The following is a 12,271-nucleotide window of genomic DNA, read 5'->3' as shown; positions in this document are numbered from 1 at the left end:
AAATCAACAAGACTAGAAGTTGGTTCTTTGAAAAGATTAATAAAATCAACGAACTACTGGCAAACTTAACAATGGAAAAGAAGGAGAAGATGCAAATAACATGAATATGAAATGAAAGGGATGACATCACAACAGAAGCAACAGAAATTTTAAAAAATATTATCAAGATACTATGGAGAACTGTACTCTAAAAAATTTGAAAACATAGAAGAAATGCACAGATTTCTAGAAACACACTATTTACCTATACTAACACAGATGAGCTAGAAAATTTGAATGGATCCATAGCAAAAGAAGAAATTGAACAGGTCATGAAAAGTACACCAACAAAAAGAAAAGTCCTGGCCCAAATGGTTTTACTGGAGAATTTTACCAATCATTCAGAGAAGAACGGACACCAATCTTAAACTATTCGATAACATAGAAAAGGATGGAATCCGCCCAAATTCATTTAATGAAGCAAGTATAACCTTGATACCAAAACCAGGCAAAGACTTCACTAGAAAGGAAAACTACAGACCAATACTTTTCATGAATATAGATGCAAAAATCTTCAACAAAATCCTAGCCAATAGACTCCAACAACATATCAAAAAATAATACATCATGACCAAGTGGGATTAATACCAGGTATGCAAGGATGGTTCAACATTAGAAAAACAACCAATGTAACTCATCACATAAGTAAAATAAAAGAATCACATGATCATATCAATTGATGCAAAAAAGGCATTTGATAAAATCCAACACCCATTCCTGATAAACACTCTCAGAAATATAGGAATAGAAGGGAAATTCCTTAACATAATAAACTGTATATATGCAAAACCAATTCAGAAGAGGACATGGAACAAGGGATATCACTGCTGATATCAGATGGATCTAGGCTCAAAGCAAAGAATACCAGAAAGATGTTTACTTGTGTTTTATTGACTATGCAAAGCATTTGATTGTGTGGATCATAACAAGTTGGGGATAACATTGAGAAGAATGGGAATTCCAGAATACTTAATTGTACTCATGAGGAACCTGTACATAGACCAGGAGGCTGTCATTCAAACAGAACAAGGAGACATTGCATGGTTTACAATCAAAAAGGGAGTGTGTCAAGGTTGTATCCTTTCACCATACTTATTCAATCTTTATGCTGAACAAATAATCTGAGAAGCTGGACTATATGAAGTAGAATGTGACATCAGGATTGGAGAAAGGCTCATTAACAACTTGCAATACACTGACAACACAACTTTGCTTGCTGAAAGTGAGGATTTGAAGCACTTACTGATGAAGACTGAAGACTACAGTCTGCAGTATGGATTACATCTCAATATAGAGAAAACAAAAATTCTCACAACTGGACCTATAAGCAGCATTACGATGAATGGAGAAAAGATTGAAATTGTCAAAGATTTCACATTGCTTGGTTCTACAATTGACGCCGATGGAGGCAGCAGTCAAGACATCAGACGATGTATGTTGTTCTTGTTATGTGCCATCAAGTCAGCCCTGACTCATAGCAACCCCTCCTTGGGTTGCCGAGGCAGTATCACTATGGAAGTAGATTGCCCAACCTTGCTTCCAAGGAGTGTCTGGTGGGTTTGAACTGCCAGCCTTCTGGTTAGCAGTCAAGTGCTTTAGCCACTATGCTACCAGAGCTCCCATAAAATTCACCCTTTGTTGTTGTTGTTGTTATGTGCCATTGAGTTGGACCCGACTCATAGCGACTCCTCCTTGGGTTTCTGAGGCAGTATCACTATGGAAGTAGATTGCCCCATCTTCCTTCCGAGGAGTGGCTGGTAGGCTTGAACCACCAGCCTTCTGATTAGCAGTCAAGTGCCTTTAGGTTTTTAGTATATTCACAAGGTTGTGCAACCATCACCATTAGGTAATTCCAGAACATCTTCATCACCCCAAAAGAAATCTTATAACCATTAGCAGTTATTTCCCCCTCCCCCCAAACTCCAGCTCCTGGAGACCACTAATCTGCTTTCTGTCTCTATGGATTTGACTTTTCTGGACATATCACACCTATAGAATTGGACAATATACAGCATTTTATGCCTGGTGGCTTCTTTCATTTAGCACAATATTTTCAAGGTTCATCCATGTTGTAACATGTATTAGTACTTCATTCCTTTTTATGGCTAAAAATATTTAATTGTGGATATTCTATATTTGTTTATCTATTCATCAATTGTTGGATATTTAGGCTCTTTCTACTTCTTGGTTATTATGAATAATGCTGCTATGCATAAAAATAAAAGACCAGATTTACTCGTCTAATGGAGGCTGACGAGACCCCTGAGACTATGGCCCCTACTTACCTTTCAGGTCTGGAAATTGAACTCATTCTTGTGGCTTCCAGCCAAACAATGGACAGGTATATGGAATGAATATTTACATCAGGTAGATACACTCCTAGGACCTCTGGTGGTGTAGTGCCTAAGGCATTTCACTGCTAACCAGGAGGCTGGCAGTTCAAACCCACCAGCCCCTCCTTGGAAGGAAGATTGGGCAATCTACTTCTGCAGAGATACTGCCTCAGAAACCCAAGGAGGGCTTGTTATGAGTCAAATAGACTTGATGGCAGTGAGTTTGGTTTTGGTTTAGATACACTCCTTGGAGTGATCAATCATGGGAGAACAGAAGGGCAGTGTTATGTTAGCACAGGCAGACAGCTGTGGGGTGGTGGGGGTGGTGGCAGTGCATGGGAGGGAAGGGCACAGGGAAGAGGTAAAGGGAGGAAGTGGGAAGAGAGCTGTTACATTGTGGGGGATTGCAGTCAATGTCATGAGACAAAATGTATATGAACTGCTGTATGGAAAATGAATTTGCTCTGTTAACTTTCACCCAAATCACAATAAAAATTTTTTTTAAATGTTGCTATGAACATTTATGTACAAGTTTTTGTGTGTATATATGTTTTCATTTTCCTTAGGTATACACCTAGGAGAGGAATTGCTGAGTCATATGGTAACTCTAAGTTTAACTTTTTCTTTTGGCCTAAAAATGTCTTTATTTTGTCTACATTTTAAAATATCAACTTTATTGAGATTTATATTCAATAAAGTTGATCCATTTTAGGTAAACAATTTGCTGAATTTTGACAAACTTACACACCATAGAACCACTATGACAATCAACACGGAATATTTCTATCACCCAAAAGTCCACCTGCGCTCCTTTCCAGGTGGTCCCCATCCTATCCTGGCCTTAGGCCATCACTGATTGGCTTTCTGCTATTCTAGGTTTGGTTAGTTTTTCTAGAATTTCATATACAGTAAAACCTGTGAAAACCAGAACTTGTGCAAAGCAGAAACCTATCAGAGAAGGAAAACAAATATTTTCCACTAAAAGTGAGTGAAAAGTGGTAAGGCTGTCAAAGGTGGAAACCTTGAGAGACCCGGAAAAATAAGACAGTCCCCTCAGTGCTCCGGCTCTAACAGGTTTCACTGTATATGGAGTGTAAGCTTAACTTTGTGAGGCACTACCAGACTGTTTTCTAAAGCAGCTGCACAATTTTACATCTCCATCAACAATATATGAGGACTCAGATTTCTCCACATTCTCTCCATTGTTACTGTCAACAACTCACTATCTTTTTAATTTGTTGTGCTTTTTTATAGTAAAAAATATACATATAACAAAATATTTGCCATTTTGACACTCTTCATATGTACAGTTCAGTGACATTTAACTTATGTTCACCATATTATCTTTTTAATTATAGCCATCCTAGTGGGGGTGTAAGGAACTATGGTGGTCCTGTGGCTAAAGCATTGGACTGCTAACCAAAAGGTGGGCAGTCTGAACCCACCAGCTGCTCTGTGGAAGAAAGATGAGGCAGTCTGCTTCTGTAAAGATTTTCAGCCTTGAGAACCCTATGGGGCAGTTCTACTCTGTCCTATAGAGTTGTTATGAGTCAGAATCAATGGCAATGAGTTTGCGAATTTGAGTGGGCATGTATTGTAAGGCCTACATTTTCATGTGCTGCCTTAACACCTCTGAGTTTTACAAGGCCTGAAAGGCCAAACTTCATGCTCCCCTGCTCTTGCCAGATATGCCCCTTAACTAGCAGAAAAGGTTCCCCACCTGGTTAATACCTCCATGAGCGGAACCAACTGTACCTTACCCAGTCCTCAGCCGTACAGGTCTCACCTCTCTGCTAACCCACAAAATTATTCAGACAAGCCAATCACATCCTCCTGTGGGAACCAAGGGGCACCTCATCCTCTGTTATTCCAAAGAAAGCTTGCATCCCACAGCCCCTGCTTGTTCACCTGTTCTGAGAGCAACCTCCATGCAGTGTATGCACCTTTGTGGTGTCCTTGGCTGAAACCAAACTGAGCCAAACCAAACCAGACCCAGTGCCATCAAGTCGATTCAGACTCACAGTGACCCTACAGGACAGAATAGAACTGTTCCTTAGGGTTTCCAAGGCTGTAACTCTTTCCAGAAGAAGACTACCTCATATTTCTCCTGTGGAGAAGCTGGTGGGTTCTGACCTCTGACCTTTCAGTTATCAGCCAAGCCTTTAACCACTGTGCCACTAGGGCTCACTTCACTGAATATATGTGACTAATACACTGCCATCAGTCTCATTGGTTTAGTCCTGAGTGTCACGTTTGGCCATCTTGCACTATTTAGAGCCAGGGACTTAAATGGAGTGAATAAGAGGTGTCGTGTGGTATTCAGTTATGTTTTAGTTGTTGGGTTGGGTGGTGAGTTCATGGTATTCCTTAGAGTATTATACTTTTAGCCAACATATATGACTCTTATGTAGTTATTAATAGTATATTTTAAAAAGAACAGAGAAAGGGAGGGGAGAATGAGAAAGAAATAGAAGGAAAACCTACATTTCGTACATCTTGGATAGTAAGAGACTGAAAAAGAGAGTTTATTTTGTGTCCTGGCAGATAATCTAGTGGTACTGGTGAAACACAAAATAAGGCTTAGAAAAGAAGGAACATATGGATTTTAACAAGAATGGCATTTTGTTTCTCTGGATAAAAATAAAATATGCAAAACATTTTTATACAAAAGAGGGTGTGTGTGTGTGTGTGTGTGTATTATTTGCTATATATATATTATTGTGATTTGGGTGAAAGTTTACAGAGCAAATTCACTTTCCATACAGCAGTTCACACACATGTTGTCTCATGACATTGACTAAAATTTACCCCAATGCAACAACTCCCCTCCCACTTCCTCCCAATAGTTACCTCTTCCCTATGTCCATCCCTTCATGCACCCCTGCCCCCTGAACTGTCTCCCTGTGCATAAACAGCCCTTCTTTCTCCCATGATTGTTCTCTCCAAGGAGTGTATCGACCTCAGGTACATGTTCAACTCATATGCCTGTCTTTTGTTTGGCTGGAAGCCACAGGTGTGGGTTCAATTCCAAATGTGAAGGGCAGCTAGAGACCACAGTCTCAGTGGTTCCACCAGGCTCTATCGGACCAGCATACCTGATCCCCCCCCCCTTTTTTTTTCTTTCCCCAAATGATTTTGAGTTTTGCTCCACATTCTTCTCTTTCTCTATCCAAGATCTCCTACATAGATCCCCCTTGGAGTGGTTGACAGTGGTCACCAGGCACCATTTAGTTCTTCTGGTCTCATAGTCATATAGGCTGAGGATTGCATAATGTACCAGTCATGAGGATTAATTGTTCCCATGAATCTTTGGTTTTCTTCATCATTCTTTGCTCTGGACGAGGAGAGACCCATTATTGCATCCAGATGGCTGCTTGCAAGCTTTTAAGATCTCAGTCGCTACTCACCAGAGTAGGAGGTGGAACAATGTTTTGTGTAGTATGTTATGCCAATTGAGCTGCAACTATGGTCCCGAGCCCACAGGTTCAACTAGTCACTCCCTCTGGGTAGCTGGCTGTGACCAAGAAGTGACTACAAACTTGTCCCTTCTCAGCTCTATTATACCCCTGGGAATTCTTACAGAACATACAAATACACTTGTAGAACCACTGTCTGCCAACCCTATACATGGTCTTGGGTACACTCCCTGCTGCATAGACATACTTATTAGTTCAGTCTGTCCACCCATCTATCCACCTGTATATCCATGTTTGCCTTCATTGACAAGCAGTACTGTATGTGCAAAAGGGTTCATCTTTGTTGTCTGCACCTCCTATGGACCTCTCTCTGTTTTTCCTTTCCTCAATGCCACCATGTTGATCACTCACATTTGGTACATTGCCCTTCTCTTCATGAAAATCAAAACTTATATCTACCTACCTAACAGTGTTCCCTTCCCTCCCTCCCCTCCCACTCCTGGTAACCAACAAAGAAAATTTCCTTCCATATACAAACCATTCCTTGACTTTTACAATAATGGACTAATACAGTATTTGTCCTTTTGTTATTGACTTATTTCACTCAGCATAATGTCCTCCAAGTTCATCCACGTTATGTGATGTTTTGCAGATTCTACATTATCCTTTAGTGCTGCATAGTATTCCATTATGTGTATGTACCATAGTTTGGTTATCCATTCCTCAGTTGGTGGACACCTAGGTTGTTTCCAACTTTTTGCTATTGTAAATAATGCTGTGATGAACATGGATGTTCTTATGTCTGTTCTTGTCATGGCTCTCACTTCTTTAGGATATATATGTACTAATGGAATGGCTGGGTCAAATGGTATTTCTAATTCCAACTTTTGAAGGAATTGCCATGCTGCTTTCCACAGTGGTTGTACCATTTTACAGTCCCACCAGCAGTATATGAGAGTCCCAATCTTTCCACATCCTCTCGAGCATTTGTTATTTTCTGTCTTGTTGAACTTTGCTGCTAGTGCTGGGGCAAGATGGTATCTCATTGTTGGTTTGATATGCATCTCTCTAATGGCTAATGATCACAAGCATTTCTTCATGTTTGTTGGCTGCCTGAATATTCTTCTTGGTGAAGTGTCTATTCATGTCTTCTGCCCATTTTTCAATTGGATTATTTTTAGTCTTTTTGTTATTGAGGTGTTAGAGTTTTCTATAAATTCTAGCGATAAGTACCTTGTCAGATATGTCAGTGCCCAATATTCTTTGCCAATCTGTAGGTTCCCTTTTGACTCTTTTGGAGAAGTCTTTGGAAGCACAGAAAAATTTAATTTTTAGAAGGTCCCATTCATCTAGTTTCTCTACTCGTGTTTGCGCATTTTGGGTTATGCTTGATAGTTTATTTATGCCATATATTGTTGTTGTTGTTGTTAAGTGCCGTCGAGTCGTTTCTGACTCATAGCGACCCCATGCACAGCAGAACGAAACACTGCCTGATCCCGCGCCAGCCCCACAATCCCTGCTATACTCGAGCCCATCATCGCAGCCACTGTATCAATCCATCTCCCTGAAGGCCTCCCCCTCTTTCGTCGACCCTCCACCCTACCAAGCATGACATCCTTCTCCAGGGAATGGTCCCTTCTTACAACATGACCAAAACAGGTGAGACGAAGTCTGGCCATTCTTGCTTCCAAGGAGCATTCTGGCTGCACTTCCTCCAGGACAGATCTGTTAGTTCTTTTAGCAGTCCATGGTACTTTCAGCATTCTCCGCCAGCACCACAACTCAAAAGCATCAACTCTTCTTCGGTCTTCCTTATTCATTGTCCAGCTCTCACATGCATACGAGGCGATTGGAAATATCATGGCTTGTGTCAGGCACACCTTAGTCCTCAAGGAGATATCCTTGCTCCTCAGCACTTGAAACAGTTCCTTCGCAGTTGACTTCCCCAATGCTACACATCGTCTAATGTCCTGACTGCTGCTTCCGTTTGCATCGATTGTAGAACCAAGCAACGTGAATTCCTTGACAACCTCAATCTTCTCTCCATTTATTGTGATGCTGCTCATTGGTCATATATTAGGGCCCCTAAATTTGCCCTTAGTTTTTCCTTGAGGAACTCTATAGTTTTAGGTTTCACGTTTAAGTCTTTGATCCATCTGGAGTCAGTTTTTGTGTATGGTGTGAGGTACAGATCTTATTTCATTTTTTCTGCAAACGGATATCCAGTTTTGCCAGCACCATTTATTAAACAAATGTTTTCTTCCTCATTTAATGAATTTTGGCCCTTTGTCAAAGATCAGCTGAGCATAGGTCAATGGATCTATTTCTGGGTTCTCAATTCTATTCCATTGTTCTATATGTCTGTCATTGTACCAATACCAGGCATTTTTGATGACTGTGGCTATATAGTAGGTTTTGAGATCCAGCAGTGTGAGACCTCCTACTTTCTTCTTCTTCTTCAATAGTGCTTTGCTTATCTGGGGTCTCTGAAAAGGGTATATATATAATATGTATTTTTTAAATTGTGATTTGGGTGAAAATTTACAGAGCAAATTCACTTTCCATACAGAAGTTCACATATACTTTGTCTCGTGACATTGACCACAATTTACCACAATGCAACATCTCCCTTCCTACTTCCTCCCGATAGTTACCTCTTCCCTGTGTCCATCACTCCATGCACTCCTGCCTCCTGAGCTGTCTCCCTGTGTATAAGCAGCCCTTCTTTCTCCCATGATTGTTCTCTCCAAGGAGTATATCTATCTCAGGGAAATGTTCAACTCATATGCCTGTCTATTGTTGGCTGGAAGCCACAGGCGTGGGTTCAACTTCAGACCTGAAAGGCAGCTAGGGGCCATAGTCTCAGTGGTTCCACCAGGCTCTATTGGACCAGCAAACCTGGTCCCCCCCCTTTTTTTTCCTCCAAATGACTTTGAGTTTTGTTACACATCATTCTCCCTCTCTATCCAGTATCTCCTACATAGATCCCCTTCCAAGTGGTTGACAGTAGTAGCCGGGCACCATCTAGTTCTCCTGGTCTCATAGTTGTATAGGCTGCAGATTGGATGGTGTACCAGTCACTATGACTAATTGTTTCCATGAATTTTTGGTTTTCTTCATTCTTCTTTGCTCTGGACGAGGAGAGACCCATCGTTGTATCTAGATTGCAGCTTGTAAGCTTTTAAGATAATGAAAAGAGTATATATTTTTTATAATTTAAAAAATCCTATGGAATTTTCCCTCAAACAGATAGATTTTCCTTTATTTAGAATGATACAAATTCAGTCTTGTCTTCTTTCAAAGTTCATTTTAATCAAGGCTTCTTCAAACATCTCTCTACATTGTTTGCTCACCTACCTCAAGATATGGCTTTCCAAAGAATCTAGCATCCAGTCCAGCAACTGGCCTTTTCTCCTACCACTCTATTCCTAGTTCATCAAGGGAGGGATGCTGAGTTTGTCACTGTTGCACTTCAGGGGCTTCAAACTCCTTTCCTCTGCTTAGGATCTTTTTCCTCCAGGACCTCTGTGGTCTTCCCCTTCTCTTCATGCAAATCTTCTCAGATATTAGCCTCAGAGAAGCTGACAATGCTATCTAAAACAGCTCCGCATCCACCTCACTCTTTCTTCCCTTGCCCTTTCTCTTTTAATACAGAAAAAAATGTTAAGCTCTCCATAATGAAATATGTGCAGATTAACAATACAAGGAGATCACAGTTTTCAGTTGTCAAGTTTGAAATGATAAAAATAATTATAATATTATTCAGCCATACATAGAAATGAAGTTTTGATACATGCTACCACACACATGAACATTGAAAATGTGCTGAGTGAAATAAGTCAGATATAAAAGGACAAATGTTGCATGATCCCATTTAGATAAAATATCTAGATTAGACAAATACATTAAGAAGTTATTATTAGTTACCAGGGAATGAGGGAAGGAGAAAGTGGGAGTTATTGGTGAAGGGGTAGTAAATTTGGGGTGTTCTAAAACGTTTGGAAATGGGTAGTGGTGATGGTAGCACAATATCGTAAATGTAATAATTAATGTCACTGAACTGTACACTTAAAAAAGGTTAAAATGGCAAACTTTCTGTTATATATTTTTTTTCTCAATAAATTAAAAAAATATATAACAATTACAACAAGTGGAGTCAGAAGAGCTATTTTATGATTGCTGGCATAAGCTATTATACTTTTTCTGGAAAATAATGCAACATGTTTTGAAGTCTTAAAGAATGCATAATTTCAATTCTAAGACTATCTCTTATGGGTTTAACAGAAGGTAGGTGTCTTAGCTCTCTAGTACTGCTATAACAGAAATACAAGTAGATGGTTTAAACAAGGAGAAATTCATTCTCTCACAGTTTAGGAGGCTAGAAGTGCAAATTCAGGGTCCCAGCTCTGGGAGAATACTGGGACCACAGGTGCTGAAAGGAGGCAAGGACCTTCCTCCTAAATTGTGAGCCAGCAGAGAGAGTTAGCATTTGGCTTTTACCCAAAAGGTTGGAGGTTTGAGTCCACTCAGAGACACTTCTTGAGTCTACCCAGAGACACCTCAGAAGAAGGGCCTAGCCATCTACTTCTGAAAAATCAGTTATTGAAAATCCTATAGAACAGTTCTACTCTGATATACATGGGGTTGCCAGAAGTCAGAATTGACTCTACACCAACTGGTAAGTGGTAGATAACAAGTTGCCATCAAGTTGATTCTGACTCACAGCGATCCTATAGAACAGAGCAGAACTGTGTACAACAGGGTTTCCAAGGCTGTAATCTTTCCAGAAGCATATCGTCACATCTTTCTCCTGCAGTCAACCACTTAACCACTGCACCACCAAAACTTCTTAACTAGTAAGTATATATAGTATATAATAAAAAAAAGAAAGCAAGGTTAGTCCAAAATTGGTTCCCAATATTGGTATACCCATTATCTGGGGAATTTATTAAAATCATGGATGTCTTGGCTGTGCCCCAACTCATAAAACCAAACTCACTGCCATCACGTCAATTCCAACTCATAACAACCCTCGTTGGGTTTCCAAGGCTACAAATCTTTACAGCAGCAGACTGCCTCATCTTTCTTCCATGGAGTGGCTGGTGGGTTCAAATCAGCGACCTTTTGGTTAGCAGCCAAATGCCTTAACCACTGAACAACCAGAACTCCTTAGACCTACCAAATTAGTATCTTGAGTTACTGATGAAGTAGGAATATGGGCAATTACAATTACACTCTTCATACTACTTGTCAGTGTATCATTATTTTACCTACGTATTTGTCTATCTCACCTGCTAGAATATACGCTCCAACTAGAACATATGAATTGCTCTGCAAAGAAAAGGGGGAGGCTGAGGAAGATGGATGGACAGGGAGACAGGACAGCAGAAGGGAAGGAGGACAGGGATAATTGGGTGGCTGCACAGGCATTTGACTATGGGCAAGGAGTGTCTAAGGGATAGTTTTCAAGGGCAATGCTGGATGCTGGGTGATATAAACTACCCCTTCCTAGCTCCGTAAGGAAAGCTTCAATATAGTGTTAATTAATTTCTCACTAACAGCCAGTGGTTAAGGCATTTGGGTGCTAACCAAAAGTCAGTGGTTCAAACCCATCAGCTGTTCCATGGGAGATCTATAAGACAGTCTGCTTCTGTAAAGATTTACAGCCTTGGAAACCTTATGGGACAGTTCTACTCTCCACTACAGGGTAACTATAAGTCAGAATAGACTTGATGGCAGAGGGTTTGGTTTGTTCACTGTATAGCTACACAGGACTATTGAAAGTGAGTGGGAAGAAATGCTGAGTCCTACTTAAAGGAGGATAATTGTTAACGCTGACTCACCTTGAGAAGCAAATGTGTTGTGGTAGATCTCATAGACTTTTCTGTGTGCGTCCATGAGGGCCTGGAGACATGATGTTCTTGACTCCTGGTAAGGAAGTTCTGTTATCACCTCCTCCAAGTCACTAAAAGTGAACCAGATCCCAACTAGGTCCCCAAAGGAGTGAAAGGCGAATGTGGCATAGTCAGCAAAGAGATCAGCGAAGGCTTGGCTTCTCCAGACGATACTAGAGGGCAGTGTCCGGTGGTGCAAGATGACCATGGGGTGAAGCTGTGCAGTTTCCAGGGCTTCCAGCAGTCTCCGGTAGCACCGCACCATTTTCTCATCTGGATTCTTGGAGCTTCCTGTTGGAAGCAGCTGTGCCCACGGCAGAAATATTTTATAATGGGTGACCTGGTTGGCATGAACACTGTTGAAGTACTCTGGTAGAAAGGTGGGCAGTGGCTGGTGACAAATATAAATGTCCTTGTCATCTGCTGCAACATTAGAGCCCTGGTTTCCCAGTGGGCTGCTCAGGTTGTGCAGCAAGGCATTGGTTAGAGGACCAGCAGCTGAAATGAAATTTCTGTCAGACTCCCAGTCTAACCCCCAGCCTGAGTAACTTAAAAGGACAGTGAAGACTAAATTCCAAGGCAGCTCCAT

The 12,271-nt window shown here is 40.8% G+C and overlaps 1 protein-coding gene across 1 annotated transcript in view; it reads right to left on the bottom strand.

Moving 5' to 3' along the window:
- Window positions 1–12,271, bottom strand: part of LCT (lactase) — a 98,477-nt gene extending 86,206 nt beyond the window's left edge. Inside the window, 1 exon segment of the mRNA XM_007952500.1 lies at window positions 11,632–12,271. Within this exon segment, the coding sequence (XP_007950691.1) occupies window positions 11,632–12,271 (640 nt within the window).

Source organism: Orycteropus afer, unplaced genomic scaffold (genome assembly GCF_000298275.1).
Source record: "Orycteropus afer afer isolate SDZICR_OR568_19922 unplaced genomic scaffold, OryAfe1.0 scaffold00342, whole genome shotgun sequence".
In the NCBI taxonomy this organism is placed as follows: domain Eukaryota; kingdom Metazoa; phylum Chordata; class Mammalia; order Tubulidentata; family Orycteropodidae; genus Orycteropus; species Orycteropus afer.
This window is presented reverse-complemented; position numbering and strand designations above follow the sequence as displayed.